Raw genomic sequence first — 20,347 nt, forward strand, 5'->3', positions numbered from 1 at the left:
GACTTAATTTTGTTAATATTATCCAGCTTGCCATCAGGCTGGCAGATTTTTAGTACCTTAACTATTAAGCCATCAAATAGGATAATTCACCAGTGGAATATCACAGTGTTTTTTTTAATAAAGAATGCTTGATCATATTGTTAATTTATTTTAAATCAAATTATATACAAACCAGTGCAAAGAGATTTCATTTCCTGCTTAGGGATGCTGAAAGCCATCCAGAGCTCTCCTCAATCAAGCACCAAACTAGCACTTCAACATGTCAGGGTCCTTCAACTCCTCCCTGCCTCCCACCAATCAAGGATTATCAATCCTGCAGTAAATGTAAAACACAGAAATCGCTGGGGGGGAAAACAAATCCACTAGTGCAATGGCCCACAGTAATATCTAAAGAATAAAATGCTTTAACAACAGTTTTACCCTGCCAAACTTTTTCTGTGCTTCCTCCTGGCCTTTGGTTTGTTTTTGCCTTCGCTTGCCATGAGGATTAATATGGGCGGTTCCAGCTGAAAGATATACCCTCCTCAGGCACTAGGCTACCAAGAAAAAACAGTTTTTATCTTCCAGGGTGTATGTGGGGAGTAAACTTCCCAGTGTGTATGTGGGAGCTGTGTGGATACCAGTGAAGGAAAAGTAATGAAAATGCACATCTGAGTATAAAGTAGATAAGGCAAAAAACCCAGGCACTTTAATTCTTCTGCCTTGAGGCCTTCTAACAAAATAAAATTGACTGAAAATTGTTTGGATCACTCTCACAAATGACACATCACCTTCCACCGTAACATGAACACCATCAGTTGTAGCTGATACCTGGAGACCTGTTCACAGTCAAGTTTCTTCAAAGGGGGTTTAGAGCTTTCTTAGTGCTCGTGAGGGAACCATAGCCTTTTGAAACAAGTCAGGGTGTTGTGGGAGATCCTCACGGGCATATTCCAGCCAGCTTTATCAGCTTTGGTGGCAATGGTCTTTTTGGTTTGGTTTTGGTTTTCTTTTTTTCTCCTTGCAACTTGAGAATGGTTTTGAGATACATCCTTACTGCCCTCCTGATTATTTTTTGCTGTCTGTTCTCCTTTCTGTGAGAGACACACAGAAAGATTGATGTGATGAGTTTTTCTGAAAGCTGCCAAAAGAGTCTGGAATACTTGAGACAAAGTCAAGGCAGTTCACAGGAATTCGGAGTAAGATTCAATTCAGAAAGTCTATGATAGGATTTAGTAAAAAAAAAAAAGTGACTTTAATTACAAAACAAAGAGAAATTTATTACATTGCATCAAGAATTCGAGAAGTAAGAGCAGGAAAAAATAATTTGTGATTGCAGCTTAGAGGATTCCATTTTGGAGGAGGGGCTAAAGACACTTCAAGGTCCCAACACAAATTTTGATGGAACCTATGCTGTGAATAAAGATTAGGAAGACTTACAAAATTTAAAAGATTTTTTTAAAGATTTTTTTTTTCAGGAAAATTTCAAATTTTTGTCAGTATGATCTGTTTTTTAGTTAAAAGAATACTGAAAACAAGTGGGGAAATACCTTATTTGCTGTAAGGAAAATGTTACTAGAATACTGTAAGAAACATTTGATTGAATATTTTTTTTCCTTTATAGAATATAGAAATGCAGGCTAAGATAAACTCCAGAAAAATTTACCATAATTAAAATTTCAACTAGGAAAAATAGAATAATCAGTACCAATCATTATTAACATCAAATTATGGATGTTAGAAATATTAATGGCTTGAGATAAACTAAGTGTCTACTTTTTTCTGAGCCTCCATTCTCTTTACATGTGATCAGAGATCTCAGATATGAAAGTTCTCAAAGTTCTGGTTTTTTGCAGAAGCTTTCCCTGCCCCTCTCAGCCTTCAAAGCATTTTTACCTGTTTCCATTTGGTCAGAACTTTCCCAAGGTTCCCAATCCCAGCTGGAACTGAGCACAGTTCTGATGTATCACTTAGCACTAGCTGTCATTTTATGCAATATCAGTAGCTAGAGTACCATTTTCTTCCTTGAATTGAGTGAAAACCTGAGCAACCTCTTCTCAAAAGAAAGGTGAGTTATAGAAGCACCACGTGAGAAAGATAGGGACAGGATACCCTTATTTGCATTCCACAGCACCTAATGGTGCAGGAAAGATTTCAGCTTAGAAAAACTACTAAGTCACTTTAATATTATCTTTATAGTTTGAGTTTTCTGAATAATAAATGATTTAGATGGAAAGAGAAGATCATTAGCAACTGTTAGACTATAACTTTATCATCAGTCTCAAGTGAAATTATTCTGTGAACAGTTATATTTTCTTCATGAAGATTGCACATGATCTTCACAGGCATGGTAATTTTACAATCTGACTTCTCAAACAGAAAAGCTCAGATGAAGTAAAGTTCAAGAAAACTGGGGGTATGAGCAGTAGCAAAGTGTGAAGTACAGAAAAATTAGAGAGCAAGCTTTGCTACTGCAGCAAATCACTGATAAACTCGACAGCACCATTTCAGAAATACATGGCACTGAAGGTGCCCTCATTATAACTCAAAACCAACACATAATCTTTTCTTTTTCAGGAATCACATAAGAAATTCCAATCAAGAACTATCACATTTGCCAATTATAAGTATACACAGCAAATTAAATATTTTCAAGGGTTGTGTGTTATTAGAGACATTATCCAAAACTACAGGCTTTTAGAATACACATGACATCCATTCAAATAGGAAAGAATTATATATATTTGAATATATTGTTAAAGGTTGGACCTGGAGAGAGATTTGCTGCTGATTAAATGCTCTGTGTTCAATTATTTCAATGAGCACTCTAGCAAGGAATTAAAAAAAAAAAATTAAAAATTTCTTCCATATGTTATCTGACAAAATCAGTTTATTTTCAAAGGGTTTTTTTCATGAAAAAGAGTATTTTAATGTAAAAATGTAGAAGTGTCAAATGTATTCCCCAAAATTGTTAGTGTGGTTTGGAATGCTATTTACTTGACCTTTCCAAAATAATTTTAAGTTTATCTGGAAAAAAATTTGTATCTTATTTTTCTAAAGTCATCATAAATGAAGAAAGATCAGTTCACGCAGCTCAACCATACACCCCATTATTCAAGTATTTATCAACAAAAAGCAATTTCAAAGTAGCTGCCTTGAGAGGGTTCAGGGATAATAGCTGGACAATTCATCCATAAAATTAAGCCAACAATTCCACCATAAGTTTCTTGACAGACTTTTCATACCTGAAAATGTCAACTAAACACTATTCTTCTTTAGTCCAATAATAACAGCTGTATTACACAATGATTTCTTAATTCATCTGACTGTGTTGTGCTTTAAGGTTTGGACCACATCTTCTGGAGAAGTCAAATTTAATAATATGATAATTATTTAATAGTTTAATGTCATTTTAGAACATTGATATATATGCAAAATCAAAACATTTCAACACAATTTGAAGGGCTGTGCTTTGAAGAATAACATATGTATGAAATTCTCTGGGTGTTTATAATGCTACCTTTGACACAGGGTTTTAATGACTCGCTTTCTTAGGCCTGACACAGTGTAACCTCGCTCCTCCTCACTTTGATTTTTGCTGAAACTATCCAGCTGATGTGGATTTCAAAGGATATGATGATGATGAAAAAAGAGATGTCTTCCTGGATAATTTAGCAGACTCTGATTGCTTTTGCTTGTGCGTATGTATGCACGCATGCATGGTGGGGAAGTGGAAGAGAGGAAAAAAAGAGAGAGTTTAGGGGGAAGGAAGGCTTTTGAGATAGACAGAGTCTTCAAGAGCATTCTTTTATTTATTTTTCATCAGAAAGCTCAGATTCCTCTGTCTCTGAGTCTCTATCATCTTCTTATAAGATGGGAATTGGAAAAACTTTTCACCTTTGTTTTAAGGACTCCAAATTGAGACTTCCTTCTTTTAATTCAAACGCAGATATAAAAAAGCAAAATCTCAAAACTCGAAGGCACAGATATTCAAATGCACTAATTTTCTAATTATATCCTAAGATGTCTTCTGAGTCCCACATTCTTGATATGCCTCGATAGCTGAAAGGGCAATTTTGTGGGTTTTTTAACCAAAATTACCCACTATTGCTGCTCCACGTGGATGCTGTTTCCTTTCCTTCCCACCACCCCTCTGCCCCTCCAGTGAATATTTTTTATGTGTTTTTTTGATGTATGGTTATGATGATGAGGTGTCCAAAAACACTACATAAGATTTATCAGAGTTCTGTAGTGAAAACATTTGCAAATCAAAAGATCTACTGCCTGTTCAGTAAGCTTAGTTTTCCAAGAAAGCAGAAAATATCCTCACCTCCTCGGTTTTCTTTCAATTTACTGTTAGACTCAGTTTCTACTTTCTTGGAGAGATTTGAAAAGAAACTTGTATAAATTTAAAAGTGCACCACGCTAGAATTATGAGTGGCCACAGAAGATGAGCCTCTATATATGTATTTGGAGGTAGGATTTAATAAACCAAGGTGTGTGGTGTAGATTTGGTATAGGCCATTTACCAGATGTGGAGAACAATCAATCACAGAGATTTACAACTTGAACAAAAATGAAGTAAAAAGGTGAAAAAAAGACCACTGAAGAAAGAGAGTGGACACAAGGGATAGGAATCCAGGAAATGCAGAGTGCAAGATCATAACTAATGAGAAAATGAGACCAGGGTGTGAGAATCTACTGAAGGGAAGCAGGACAAGTACAAAAGTGATTGGAATTGCCTACTTCCAGGACAAACAGCAAGAGAGGCCAAACAGCTTGTAGAGTTGGGAAGTGAAGAGATCAAGCAGCAGGCTTAAACAAACAAAAGAGAATACTTTTCCCTCAAAGCACGTAACTCAATTCAGAAACTTGTTGCCACAGGTTACTGTGAAAGCTAAGATGACAAATGTTTTGAAATGGGACTGGACAAGCAGGTGGAATACAAATAATGTTATAGTTAGGAAAGGTGCAGTGGGACCTTTGGTCTTACACACTGTAGGAGATCTTCTGTTTGAAAGCACTTTTCAAAATACTAATGAGGATGTAACTTGGTCTTTCAGCTGCCTTTATTTGCAAAAAATAGCTTGCCTAAGAAAAAAGTACAAAATAGAGAGGCTGAAGACAAAGGAATATGTTATGACCCTTTTTTATTCTTCAGAGATACTAAGTAACTGGCTCAAATGTTTTGTATGTATAATATGGGCAATATTATGTATGTAATGTATCTATAATTAGGGCAGTAAGAACTGCCTTGACCATCCACAGCTGCTGATTCATATTAATTTCCATATTGCTCTTCTAGAGAATTGCTACATGACACATTACAGCTCTGAATATTTCAATTAATTTAATGCTTGTCTGTAGATTGGCGTATCAGGATATTTCACCAAGGTTCTCCATTTCGAATAGGTCTGCAAATTGTCAAATGCTGCCATTAAGAAGGTTTCTCAATGGTGTGGACTTGTGTCACTCACTCCAGTGTGATGATGAACTAAGTCTTCAGCAGTGACCTCCAGAGGTTATGAACTACTCCTACATAAATCACAGGTGTTATCTTCAGTTTGATTATTATGACCACCTCCTTCCTCTACTCCAGCTAAGTCAGTGCACTCATTACCTAAGCTTTGCAAGTAGAATCTCTGGTTTTGGGCAGAGCAACATGAGTCTGACAGTTTGCTCTGTTTGCTGATGATTAATGACAAGTATTTGGACAAAGGTAAACAAAAATTCTTAATAAATTGGAAGAGAGTGAAAATTGCCTGGGGCACATTACCAAAGAAAGGGTGTAATATATCTAGCCAGAATGTGCACTTCTAAAGCACCAGGCTTACCAATTAGAATACAGAAATGACAACAGCTACAGGCATTAAAGCTTGTGCCTTTGTTACTGCAAGAGACAAATGTTTGAGCAAACTATGTCTTGCCTTTGTACTTCTGCCTATAAACTCTGACTTTGTGCCCACCCTCCTGCTTCATAAAGTATTTTATGACATTCATTATTAACAATAAATGTTAAGAAAAATTAAATTAGCAGACATATTGATTCAGCAAAGCAGCATGAGCATATTTAATAGTCCATGTCGTTAACTTTATTCAAATTTGTTCAATTTCTCTGAAGTCCGATTTCTTTAATTATACTGCAAATCTAAAAAGATTTTTTATGTTATCAGACACTAATTGCATTGGACAGATTGCCATTCATCGCTTATAGCAATATTTATTTCCAGTGCTGTCCCTTAACATCAAAACAGTTTTACCTCATCATCACTTACTGTGGAAAAAATATTACTTTTCTGTATAATTTTGTGTCTAGGTTGGTCCAGTTAAAGGCATGAGACACTCTTTGCTTGGTTTGTATAATTAATAAATATAAATACTTCGCTTGCCTTTAACTTCTAATTATGATAAACTATTCCTTCCATTTTTTAGGGAATCCTCTCTCTACACTAAAGCTGTCTAAATCTTCTCTCAGTTAGGAAGATAACTTAAGGAACTGACAGAATTATTAGATTGAGTACCACCACTGAGAGGGGCATTTCATAGGGGGGAAAAAAAGAATAGAAGCCAGATGAAGCTTTTATAACATTAACAAACAGAAAGACAGAAAATCTGTCAGAGTAGAAGTGAAAAAAAGGAAAAAAATGTAGTCCACATCAGGTATAGATTAGAAAAGAAAAGCTCTGAATCAGGTTGTACTCCCCTGCCTCTGCAGAGGATACCTTCCATTGATGTCCTCTGTTTCCTCACATGGAAAATCTGGCATGTACTTGTATTAGAAACCTAACATTCAAAGTAAGAAGGCATACTTGTGGGATAAATCAATTCTAGCAAAGAAGTAGGACAAAAAAATTACATCAACACATTAAGCACAGGGGAAGGGATGAGAAATCAAAGGATGCTTCCAGATATATTTAGGAAGATAAAAAAAATACATCTTCTATTAAATGGAAGGATGCATCTCAGAAAGTGATAAAAAGTAGGTTTTTTAGCCCCCAGAGAAATAGAGAGAAAATATTGTATAATTTGGGGAGGATTATGTTTCACTAGAGACATTCATGAATATAATGAGCTAAAGAAGGGATAAGGCTGCTTAAATTGATCTATACAACTGATTGTTCTACACTTGATAAAATAATTGTGTCAGTCTCCTCTGTACTTAAAATAAACCTAACAGCTCTGAAATGCAGTGAGTTGTTAAGCACTAAACATCATCTCATACTCTGTCACATTACTCTCATTGTTTCAGAAGCCTCAGAAGCACCTGACATTTACCTTCTCTAGTTCCAACACTGGCATTGCAGAAATGCAATTAGGAAAACTCTGGTACTCATAACAGAAGAGGTCAGCAATGAGGGAGCTAAACCTGATAACGTGCCTAATGTGCTGCCAAACATAACAGAACACCTCCCTGATAATGAATGATTTTACAGACTACCACGAAGTTGTTGCAAGATAATCAGACCGACAGGGGGGCACGCCACTGTGAGAAAGGCACATAGGAAATGGTGAAGTATTCTTTGGTAGAGGTGTGTTGCAGAGTCATCACTGATGGGAAAAGAATCTTACCGTTATCAAAGGCCATATTTTCAGAAATAATCACGTAAGTAAATTGGGCAGAAAAGACGAATCACAGGAGTTTCAACACGTGGCAAGTGCAGAAGCCATTATCTCATCAAAGGCAGTGCACTTTGTGCCTGCAGCCAACAACCACCACATCACAACCTCCAGGATGAAAAAAAGACATTTTTTTCTTTTTCTCTTCTTGTGGTAACCAATGTAAGTCGAGGTTAGAGGGTTTAGTTTTTCTGCTTGCCTTTAATACAGAAATACTCAGGCAGCAGCACAGGCTCTGTGTTCCTCATGCAAAGACCCCCTCCTTACTTGTGCCACTAATTCTATATAAACTAGTAGTGAACTTTAAGAAAAATGAAAAGTAATCTAAGGGTTTCTTTTGACAAATGACATTTCATCAACAGTGCCAATAAATAGCTCCTTACTGAAAGCAGCACTTATTAGAAGTTTTATGCCAAATACCTAAAGGCAAGTTAAACCTTGAGTGAAAAATGTTTTTGAGACCTTACAACCATCAAAGAAACATGTATTTGTTATAACCAAATTAATCATGAGCAAATAAAATCTACATAATTCTCATGTCTATTTACAGACTATCATTTTCATTAGATTTTTTCATTTTATTTTGTCAGTTATAAGAAGTCACATTTTTTTAAAAAAATACACAAAAAAAGTACCTTCATGAACTACAGTGGAGCTTCTTCCTTTACATTCACTTAGATTAAAATTCAAATTATGGAAATCATCATCTTCTGGAATACATACTTGTGATAAGAAAACATCATGTTTTGAGACTGCTAGATCCACACTGCAAGGCTGTATTAAAGGTAAATCCTAATTTTGTATTATAGTTTCTCCTATACCTGTTATATCAATCTATTTCACGATCAACTTGGAAGGCAGCTATTCCTTTCACGGGACCCATATTGCTGTCTAATTAATTATGGAAAAAAAAAATCAACTGGAATTTAATATGAACCTTCCTATTTTTCAATTTTATTAGAATTAGTATAATGAATTAAGGACATGACATAGTTTTGACAATTCACTGTAACAATAAGTCAGATGACGACAAGCTAACTTGTATAAGCTGAATTTTCTCAGTAGGAGGCTATAACTTGTGTGAAGAATCTGATCTCCCATCTTTGGCGGTCTATAAAAAAACTAAACAGAAAACTTCAAACACTCATCTGTCTGGTATTTCTCTCCATATATCCTTTTGTGACCAGCTTTATCTGAACAGCTGGGCCTGAGGCAAGTGTTTTTAAAACAGTACCTACATACTGCAAAACATTTTTACAGGTGCTTACTTACCAAAAAGTTCACAGCGTAAGCGACTATATTTTGTTTAAACTGTATGAAGAGAGGCATGATAACAAAAGAAAGATAACATCCATCCCATAACTAGGTGACAGCATAAATAGAATGTAATTATACTACCGACTTTTTTCTTGCTATTCTTTCTGTAATGACCATAATGTCATTACAGAATGTTCTGTAATGACTGTATTGGCTTGAAATGCTACATATGCATGACATGCACTAACAAGAACACACTCACCATGTACTATCAGGACATATTCTGTGCTGTTTCGGCCAATAGGATTTTTTGCTTCACATCGGTATGTGCCATTGTCTGTTTTGTTTAGGAAACTGATGCTTAGAACCCTGCCATTGACAACCATTCTCTCTGGATCTGGCAGTTCTCCACCGTCCTTTGTCCACAGTACTGGTTCTGGCCTGTTGGAGGATCCAAAGCAATGCATTTATTTAGATACATGAAACATGTATATGCAACATATGCATCAGAAATAGTAGCATCAGAGACTCATGAGTAGCAACCGACCATCAAAGAGTATTCAACGATAGTTTGAATTACTGGATATAATGAACTGTCACTATTACAACCTCACCATCCCAGATGTCAGCCAGTAAAGAAAGTGAAAGAACAAGCAGAGAAAAGAAGAGAAATCAAAAAGGAAGTAGAAGAGTACTGGAACAGGCCAAGATCTTTCCTAGGTTAAAAAATAGTTCTTGCAAGGTTTTAGGGCCCACAGTTTGGCAAGGTGCTTGGCAAGCTAAGTGAAAGCAGCTTTCTGTTTGTGTGATGAACAATGTGGTTCTGTGTGGGTGGCAGGAACCAGAAATCACACAAGCAGGGTGGGTGAGGTACATGTAAGTGATTTGTAAATGGATTCTCAAATTATTTAGGCCATTCACATTCACAAGTACGCTCCCATGTGCCGAGGGTTTTCCCTGAACCAGGCTTATCAGTATCAAGGCAGCACATCTTACACACAATCTAAATTTGTTTTGGTTGCTGCATTGTGTCACAGACCATCCCTTTTCCCGCCCTTTCTGCATCCTTCCCTCAAATAATTGCCTGTTACACGTTATCACAAGCGATGTAAGATTTAACTTAAAATCCTGGATTTCCTTCTTTTGCGAAACTTTTCCTCTTGTGCCTCGTGCACTTGCATCAACCAGGCCAAAAGCAATGCACTGGCATTGATAATCCCCTAGGCAAGTTAAGGGCACCACAGAGAAGGGAACTGACCATCCTGCAGATTCACATATTCCCAGATTCACACCTTCCCACTGGCAAGTGATACCTAACTCTTTCCTAAGGACTCTCAAGAAGCTCCCCAGTTCAGATTTGCCTAATAGACAGCAGGATGTGTTTATTACTGCTATGCAGTCTTCACTCACACATAACAAGATATACTTTCAAATTTATATGAGGCAAATCACCAAAAATGCAGACTCGTGACTGGGAATGAAAAGTTGGCTTCCTGAATCCTGTCTATGTCACAAGCAGAGCATCTCAGGCCCTTAGATACTGATCACTCAAGCAAGATATTTAACAGCCTGGGGGTTCACTGATACCTTACTTGTAGCTGATAGCTTTGTACACTGTAACTCAAATATCGATCTCTTTTGGGTACATTATTTAAGTGATTTCAGTCCAAAGCTGTTCTAGATTGGCACATATATTTGATAGGAGAGCATTACATTATATTATCCTATCGAAATATGCAGTTGTATGACTAAGTAATAAAACAAAATATGATACAGTGTTACAAAATTAGCAGTTGCCAAAATGGTCACTAGTCTTACTCAAGAAATAGTTCATTTCATTAATTTAAGCCTATTAAACTTAATAAGTGTTAAGAATAAGAATTAAACCTAAATATTTAAGGAGAAACATTTTGCCAAAATGTAGCCTCATGCACAGAAAAATAGCCCTAATGATTTCAGTGACATGATTTTCTTTTAAATTAGGCAAGACATGAAAACAGGGAATTTTTCTGAAATGCACTTACTGCTATATAATTTATTTAACTCTTTAAAATAAAAATACTGTGGGTCCCTTCCAACTCAAAATATCCTGTGAACATCTGAAACATTTATCTTGAAACATAACAGATTTATACATGTTTTAGTGATATTTGTTTGACACCCTGCTAAAACATCATTGAACTTAAGACTGGCTGTTCTCTGAAGTTATGACTTTTTTTTGAAAATCATATACCCAGAGAATAAAGCAAGGATTAAGAACTGTTGGTGTAATGGGCCTTATTTATACCTCACCATAAATATGTCATAATACTCCTCCTAAGTGCACTTCCATGAACTGGTATCTAAATGCACATGACAAACAACACACACACCTCCTCTCTGCTTAGTGCGAGCAGAGACTCTCAATGTCCACGCTGCTGCAGAAACATTGCCCTGCAGAGTTCCCAACATCAGGGTGTGATTTGCTTTGATGTGTTAAGGCGGATTTGTTCAATTTTCTAGCAAACTCCTCATTGTCCTCATTGTTTCCCCTTTACCAGCTCACTGTGAATCTGCAATCCCAGGAGTGGAGACTCTGAAACACTTCTGCTGCACTGTGCACCATTACCTGCACAAATGGCGTGTTAAAGCAACTTCTGTGCAGTGGTAATTTATGGAACTTATGTTTTAAATTGAAACTAGATGGCGTATCCTAGGGGAAAACCCATAGGATAACAAATAAGAATGAAATGGAGACTTAGATATAAATTATTCAGGGGCTCTGTCACATTGTAATATCCCAGCTGTAGTCTTACACAGAGCACTTAGCTGTGGTTGCAAAATGATGTGCGGCAGAAAAATCACAGCTTAGAGAGAGGCAGATCTGCATACTGTGGATGTTGGGGAAGCTGCTAATTAACAGTTAATATTAAGCCATCCTGTGCTGTATTGGTGGCAGCAGCAGAACAATTCCTGGGCAGCAGGCCGGCAGCAGGCCCATAGTCAACACATCCTGGTCACCAGGCACAGCTCTCAGGCACGATGGTGCCTAAAGCAGCAGTTCTGTCACAACCACAGAATTAAATTTTGCCTGTCCTGCTTGGAAGCTTTGAGACACTCTGGTCTAAACAATTCACTAGTTAGGCAGGAGTGAGCTAAGAACATGAGACGTGCTCATGCACCCAGGCCATCGTGCTGCTGTGGTCAGCGACAAGGGGATGGCTGTTTAAGGAAAGCAAATGAGTATGTCCCTTTTCTGTGGTCCATTCCTCCTGCACTCTGCCAGCACCCACAATCATTCTGTCAGGGATGCTGGAGGGCACATCTCTTGTTCTCTTTTGTACCTACTTGATATTTAGACCTGTTGCCTATGAATGTCACTAATATTTTTTGGAATCTGCTTATAATGTCCATCAACCCAGCCTCCTGTAGCAATGAATTCTGGAAGTTACCTACCTGCTATGCAAAAATGTATTTACTTTTATCTGTCTTACACTGATCTCCTAGCAGTGGCAATGAATATTGCAGGATATGGTAAGTAACACTTCTGCATATTATAATCTTGTTATAAGTTATGACAGCCTTGTACTTAGCAGGCCCCTCTCTCCCCCTCTTTCTCTGTTTGAATTTGATATATTCTGAGATTGTCAGCAGGGGAAAAAATATTCAAAAAGAAAGGGCAAAAGAATTTTAACTTTAGAGTATATTGGCTGTTCTTTGATAATTGCCTTGGTACCTTCATTGTCCAAAGTACAAACGCAGCTGAAGCACTAATGGGGAAGCTTTCCTTCTCTGACACAAGGCACAGACAAGTTCAAAGTCCCCATAGTTTATCCTGGGTGCAAACCCAGATAGATGTTTTTTTCTCTTAGCCAACATTTTGACTTAGGTTTGACACACTAAAACACCTGACAAATATGTACACCCCTTAATATCGGACTTTTTTCCTCATTGCACAAATCTCTAACACTGCAGAATTTCAGTGCTTTTTTTCATACTAATGGGCTGCTATAATGCTATCTATCCCTGCATGGACTGGAACAAATAGGGTGTCCCCGTGCCTTGGGTTTGCTCTTACTTCAAGTTGAACCACACCTAGCCATTTAATACCTATTTTTCTTCAGACAATCCTGAAAACATCTTCCTTGGAGCTCAACCCCTATAAAATCAGAATAAACACTTCAGCCACCAATGCAATTGCACGCTGCTCCCTTCACACGTCTCCTGGCACAAACAAGCTCCCTGACCCGCTCTGTCCTAACAGGAACAAGCAGCCTGTTAGTTACAATACACTAACCCAAAGAACTAGTCTGTCCTCCCTTTTCTGCTGCACTGGAGAAGAGCTGCTTCTCTATATCTGTGGTTTAATCCCTCCCATGTGGACGCGGCTAAGTGGAAATGAGCTGTGCTACCACTGAGACCCTGCACTGGGCTGAAGGAGGCAGCAGAGCTGAAGCACCAGGGTGCTGTCTGCTTCCCCAAAACACAGCTCTGCTTCTGGCTTACCCATACTAATTTGCTCCCGGTGTGACACCTTTTAAAACAAAAACCAAACAAATTAAGCATGCTGTACTGATGAAATACTTCCACAGACACAGCTCAACTGTGGCAGCCCCTGATATTTCCTTGACTGGTACGTATGGCTTTTACTGATTTGACTTTGCACTCAGCTGCTCACGGTGGCATTATCAGGACTGTGTTAAACAGAAAGAAACCAGAGACACCAATCACAAGCATTATGAACAGTAATGTCTCTGCCTGCCCCCAAGAAATCTGAACCCTATACTTCCCCTGATGAACTGTTAAATGGGCTTAGATTTCATTATAAGTCATGTTTAATCCTAACAGAAAAGCCCAGAAGCATTCAGTGACTGACTTATAAAAGGGAACTGTTTTTTAGGATAAATAAATGATTTTGTTGCATGTCTTCCTGTTAGCCTCAAAACCTGACATAAAAAGCAACAAATTTTGGTATTCTTTCCCAGTCAAACTGAAATGGGACTGCAATGAAGGTATCAAAACACTGGTGTGAAGTTGCACAATGACTCACGTTTTATACTGTGGAACAGGAGTTTTCTTGCAAGTAATTGAACAAAGAATTCGTAAATAGAGCAAAACTGTTTTCTAATCTTGAGGTTAAGAAAACTTTTTTTTTCCAAAATAAGTCAGAGAGAAAACTAAGGGCAAACTGAAATGTGTTGGAAAAAAAAATGTTTTCAAAACAAAAGTCAGATTTGATTAGAAAAGAACACTTGGGCACTGACACCTTTTCAACAAGTGTTTCCATAACATGAAAGTCAACAGTTATGTTTAAGTCCACACTAATATTTTCTTTTTATAGCTGTGGCCTTTAAAATTACACAGTAATATTTTTAAAAAAATATTTATTTTCCATCCCCTCCTCTATTCTTAACCAAAGGACTGTGATGTTTCAGTACTTTCTTATAAATCCTCCTTTCTAGCGATATTTTTATAGCCAACTATTATAGTTAACTTACCCTTCATTTAAAAATGATACATATATCTATTGTATTAGCTCTTCCTTCTCAACAAAGTGAATTTGTGCAATGCAATTCAGTTGCACTTGGAAGTTCTTGGCTCTATTCATTTTTTTTGCCCTTTTCTGATTTTTGTGTACAGAAAGGTCATGTACAAAGTGTTCTTCATGGAGACCTTACTAAACAACACTTGGATAAGTTACTGGCCCTTAGTAATAGCACAGGATAACCTTTCTGTTTCCATAAGATCACACTCAAAAAAAAAAACCCAAAAACAAAAAATAGCAAAAAACCAGACCAACAACAACAAAAAAAATGCCACCTTTTCACATGTTCAGTCTCACTGAGGATATTATCATCCAACTGGGTATCTAAGCATCCTGTCAAAATTTTGTAGCTGGTGTGGGTAAAAATAAGAAGGATGGAAGGAGAATTTGAGGAACACTAAAAAGACAACTACACTCATTATTTGAGTACAGCCCTCTCAAACAATACCTTTTACTTCTCTAAGCAGGGTTACACTTGTATTCTCTGAAATCTATAAAACCATAATCTAGTGGATATGTTCAAATGAGTAATGGAAAAGGTATCACAACATTTATCAGTGTTTCTTGTCGAAATCCTGCCGCAAAGTTACAAGTCATCTAAGGGAACGATTGCTTTATTAATTGGAAACATAGTTTCTCTGTATCAAGAAACTGGGTTTTTAGCTTTGTCAGTTAATCATCCAGTTCAAAGCCTAAACCCTGAGGGAACCTCTTGTTTATATAAAGCCTCAGTCTGATGAGTCATTTTGGGATGAGCTGTTTTGGGAGCATTTCATTTATCAAAAACATCAATACCCACAGTCACTGGTCTTTCATAAAAGGCTTGGGTAGATGGGTTTTATTTTATGAGATTAGAACTGTCTGTGATTTTGTAGCTCTGCAAAGCCTGAGTAACCTTCATACAGTGTTTTTTTCCCCAGAAGAATTAGTAAAGAATATCCTAAGTACCTTTAATGAAGTTCTCTCTTTTTTTTTTTTTAAGAAGGAAACTTTGAACATCTGAATTGTCTATTATATTTGTCTCTATTTTTCTTTTTAAGCATCTCAACCGACATAACGTAGCCTAGGAACATTTATTATATCCTATACTAACATTTTTTAAATGGTTAAGAATTAAATTACCAAAATAGATTAAAAATGAGGTGGCAACAAACTGGATTTCCACTTCTTACATCATAAAAATTTGACAAGAATTTAAGCTATAAAGACAGCAGGAAAAACAAGAAATGCTGAAGACTGTTGCAGTGTATTATGCCTTTAAAAAAGTTGCTTAAATAATAAATATATAGAGATAATAAGATTCTCAAATGGTGTTAGTATTCATCATTTACCAGAAAAAAAAGAGAACCCCAAAAATTAGAAGAAAAAAAATAGAGCACAAAAGGAAAGCAGACAATCCAAACCAAACCAACCAAACAAAAAACCAACCAAACACCCTTCATTCCTTGCCTTTTGTCCTAGATACAGATAAAGCCTTTGTTTTGTTCATCACAACTGTACTTGGGTGACAGACCTCCCTGCTTGTAGCTTGCCTTAGATAAATCCACTTTCACTGGATTACAGGTACTAAGCATGTTGATGTGATAGACTAAATTTGCAGATGAGAGTCCTGTGACATCAACTGATTAAAGCAAATCACGAAGAGTCTTTTCAAGGCAAGCAAATCACGAAGAGTCTTTTCAAGGCAAAGATATTTATCCTTTCACCCAAAGATACAAGTATATCCCATCTACACTCCACTCTTTCCTTGCAACCTCTTTTAAGGTTCCTTCCAGGTCAAAAACCTTTGTCTGTAGGAATCTGACTATTACATCAATTATAATCGGAACTTCGAAACCACTTATCTGTAGCTTTTCCTTTTGCACATATCATGTACCTTTCCCCTCTCATCCTCAAAATGTTTCCTTTGTTAGTCATTTTCAAGAAGGCAAGGCAATATCAGACTAATATTCTGAAAAGTGCATAATCCATATATATATATATATATGTATGTATATATGAAGTTTCTTACCTAATTCCTGTATTATTCACTATCCTCTCAAAGAAGTGCAAAAACCCTGCTGTGAATAACATTTTGGAGAATGGCTTTCTCATAGTCATGAGACAGATCAACAAGAGAACTTATGTGAAATCAGAAGACAACTTATCAGTGAATTGTATCAGAAATATCCCTTGTATTCTACCATTGGAAGCAGCAGGGAGGCTAAAAATGGACAAAAAGATTGCCTAAAAAAAAAAAAAAGAAATCCAACCAAAGTTTGTGAGTGAGATGCCATAGGGATGTGCCCAGAATTTCATTTAAATAAACTCCAAATCCATTGCCACGTGAAAGCACACGTGGGGGAGTCCCCTACTTGTTCACAAAGTACCGTCCTCCCTCAGGCAAGTTTAATGCAGGAGGAAGAAGCAGACACCAAAGCAGTGTGCTCACTGCTGTGGGTGATCCACTGGCCTTCCATGATCCCCATTAGAAGGGAAAAAATGGTTCAGGGAATTATGGCTCATTATCAAGAGTCACTGTGTGTGTGTTGGAGAACCAGGGTCTTGCCAGGGTTAGTTTGGTTGTGCAATTCCCTCTCGCCTGCACACAAATGTTCACAGTGGGAAAAAAAGAATCTTGTGCTTATACCCTCCACTTTCTTGACACAAATTAAGATTAAAAACATTTCATGCTTTCTAAGGGGCTGTTGATTTTCTCCAACCTTTTTCTTGGGCATCTGTGTCTGCTGCTTCCTCAGAAGCAAGTGGGAGCTCTGCAGATGTGCTAATTTTAACCGGCTTTCATAGCAGAGAACAGGAAGGGCCTTCAGCTGACGGTCTGTATAGTTCCCATCCTATAACCTCTCCCTCTTCTATTCTATTTTATGCAAATCTCTCCCACATTTGTCATATACTCCACCTACTTTCGAACTTCTGGTGTCTCATTTTGCCCCCGCTCTGATTTTTTGCATTCTCTGAATCTGACCAACTTCCCAAACAATAGATTGGACATTTCCACTCTTTTATTATTTCTCAAGACATTTCTGCACCAGGCAAGCAATTATACTCATAAAAGGCAAAATTTGCTGAACTACTTTATTTTTGCCTTCCCTCATCATGAATCTAGAAACACAAAACAGAGGAGAGAGGAAGAAGCTGCCATATTTCCAAATTTTCAAGGCCAGTCCATCACTTGGGAGAAAATGGAAATGAAGAATACAGGCACACTGATGCATACCAGAAAGAAGAAAGGTAAACCTCTTTTAAATACACCATTAGGTCAGGGAATAGGCAATTACTTCATTTTGTTTCAGAATAAATCTGAAAAAGATCTGGATATTTTAATGCCTTTTTAGTAGTTCAAATCAAAATGCCTAATATTTTAGAATATTTTTAGTAACCAGCTAATAACCACACTTTTTTATATGTATTTTAAAGTCCAAAGCTCAAAACATCTCAAGTTCAGAGGCAACATTATAACATCTACAGCTTACAAACAGGTTTCATAAAAAGTGCTTTAAAATCGTCTGTCTTTAGAAAACAATGATACTTATGGCTATACTGTTAATTTTATGTTGCCAGTTTATAAATAATTTATATTTCTTTTAAATTCTGACTGGGGGAAAAGAGAAAAGTCCTCCACAGAAGTGTAACATCACTTTCAAAAAGATTCCCGAGGCTAAAAAGGCAGAAGGAGAGGTGTAGGCCAGTACAGCAGAAGAAAAGAAAGAAAAGAAAAAGAAAAAGAAAAAGAAAAAGAGAAGAGAGAGAAGAGAAGAGAAGAGAAGAGAAGAGAAGAGAAGAGAAGAGAAGAGAAGAGAAGAGAAGAGAAGAGAAGAGAAGAGAAGAGAAGAGAAGAGAAGAGAAGAGAAGAGAAGAGAAGAGAAAAGAGAAAAGAGAAAAGAGAAAAGAGAAAAGAGAAAAGAGAAAAGAGAGAAAAGAGAAAAGAGAAGAAAAGAAAAGAAAAGAAAAGAAAAGAAAAGAAAAGAAAAGAAAAGAAAAGAAAAGAAAAGAAAAGAAAAGAAAAGAAAAGAAAAGAAAAGAAAAGAAAAGAAAAGAAAAGAAAAGAAAAGAAAAGAAAAGAAAAGAAAAGAAAAGAAAAGAAAAGAAAAGAAAAGAAAAGAAAAGAAAAGAAAAGAAAAGAAAAAGAAAAGAAAAGAAGAAGAAGAAAAGCAGAACTAAACAAGAAAACCCAAACCAAACAAAAACAACAAAACACTAATCACAAACAAACAAGAAAATAAAACCAAAAAAACCAAACCACATTAAACAGTCTTAAGTCATAAATCCTGCCTTACTTTGTGGGGAACGGAGACCTTGCAGAAGTGACTGCCACTGTCAGCTAAATGACAAGAGCTCAAGGACAAAGCAGTAGGTAATACTTTACAAGAAATATCACTGTTTTGGCCTGGACTTGACCACAGATTAGATAAGGTGTTTTCCAATGTCTGTAAAGTAGCAATGCCTCTGGTTTTGTATCGGAACTCTTGTACTGAAGGCCTGACACGGCGAGATTGCACAGCGTTGCACCTGGTTGGGTGGATGCACAATTATTATCTGCTGTGCAGTTGTTCAGCAGCTCCACAGGCAGTGGATAAGATATCCTTAATGACATATCAATAATGAAGGGCAAGTGACAGCCTTGTTTTTAGGAGATTGTGCAAGAAAGCAAAGGGCTAGAGACCTTCTCCACAAGGTGCATCTCCCCTGCTGCAGCAGGCAGAGGGGGAAAGGGAGACTCCGTGAAGAAGAACGGAATTCTTCCGGAGAATGGGAAGTCAGCAGAGCCTGAGCTTGAAGCAGGGAAAGATGTGAGGTCTACTTGCAGAGAAACACTGGTGCCCTGAAAGCTCCTTTAAAATTCTGGAGCTGAAAGAACTTTGGATCAGCACTGGAGCACGTGGGTAATATACGCCCTTCCCCTGTTCTGCCTGGGATTGGTGCCATATATTGATGTGCAAATTACAAAGACAAATCCCTTGCCTTTCAGCCTCATAAGCTAAGACCTACACTCTCAGATAAGAGTGGGGAAGTGGGAGGGGAGAGAGGAGAAACTATATACAGATAAGTGGATATAAAGAATAATTGTCACACCTTGCTTAAATATTTTATTGCTATTCCTAAGGGCTTTTTTCTTTCCTGTCAGAGTACAGCTGGAATGATAAATGGCATGTACGAATTTTATTCACATGAAAAATTGTTGATTAAACATTGAAATCTTAATGGCCTGGTTTCACTATAATTCCAGTTCTATAGGTTTCTAATTATGTAGTCAGTGTTCAAACAGCTAAATCTTCGGGCTTCTTATGCTGCTGTTTACACCTTGTTGATTCCTTCTTAACCTTTAAGAGCTATTGAGAAATTAGTAGATTATTCTTTTTCATCAGCTGTAAGTAAAGCATGACTATAAGAACAAAGGACGATAGAAACTGCCATGGATTAAATGGACAATATCTGAAAAAAATGTATTTCAAAGACATGCAAATGTCAGCAGTATTAAGATAATATGGTGCTCAAGTGGATGCATCAGAAAGGCTGCTGAAAATTACTGGGATTAACCAGGAACTAAGTTCTTAATGTTAATGAAGGAAGTACTGCTGGGGATAGGAAAGCAGCAGCAAAGCATAATGATAGGATGTGCACACCGTAGTTACTATGCAGAGGAAAATAACATCTCAACTGGCAGGCCTGCAGATCTGTTTATAACATCATGTCTCCTCGTACCAGCTTACAAGCATACTGCATCCCCAGCCAGAGGAGCAAGAGAATACTGATTTCTCAGAAATAACAGGAAAAAAAAAAACAGCAGAAAGAGCTTCAGGACCACTTATTTTAAATGCTTTACATTTTCATATTACAGGATTAAGAAAGGTACATTTCCTTAAACTAGGTTGTCTAATATAGGCTATGCTAAAGTGCCACATCGAGATAATGGTGGGGACTACAAAAACGAGGAAGCAGAAGGTAACTACTCTCACACCACATTTTCAG

The 20,347-nt window shown here is 37.1% G+C and overlaps 1 protein-coding gene across 3 annotated transcripts in view; it reads right to left on the reverse strand.

Moving 5' to 3' along the window:
* The window catches only part of CADM2 (cell adhesion molecule 2), a 610,491-nt gene that overhangs the window by 60,905 nt on the left and 529,239 nt on the right, over window positions 1–20,347 (reverse strand). For all 3 annotated transcript variants that reach the window (XM_064643962.1, XM_064643960.1, XM_064643961.1), the window contains one exon: window positions 9,116–9,294. In XM_064643962.1, the coding sequence (XP_064500032.1) occupies window positions 9,116–9,294 (179 nt within the window). The remainder of the gene's footprint in view (window positions 1–9,115; window positions 9,295–20,347) is intronic.

This window comes from Pseudopipra pipra, chromosome 2 (genome assembly GCF_036250125.1).
Source record: "Pseudopipra pipra isolate bDixPip1 chromosome 2, bDixPip1.hap1, whole genome shotgun sequence".
In the NCBI taxonomy this organism is placed as follows: Eukaryota; Metazoa; Chordata; class Aves; order Passeriformes; family Pipridae; genus Pseudopipra; species Pseudopipra pipra.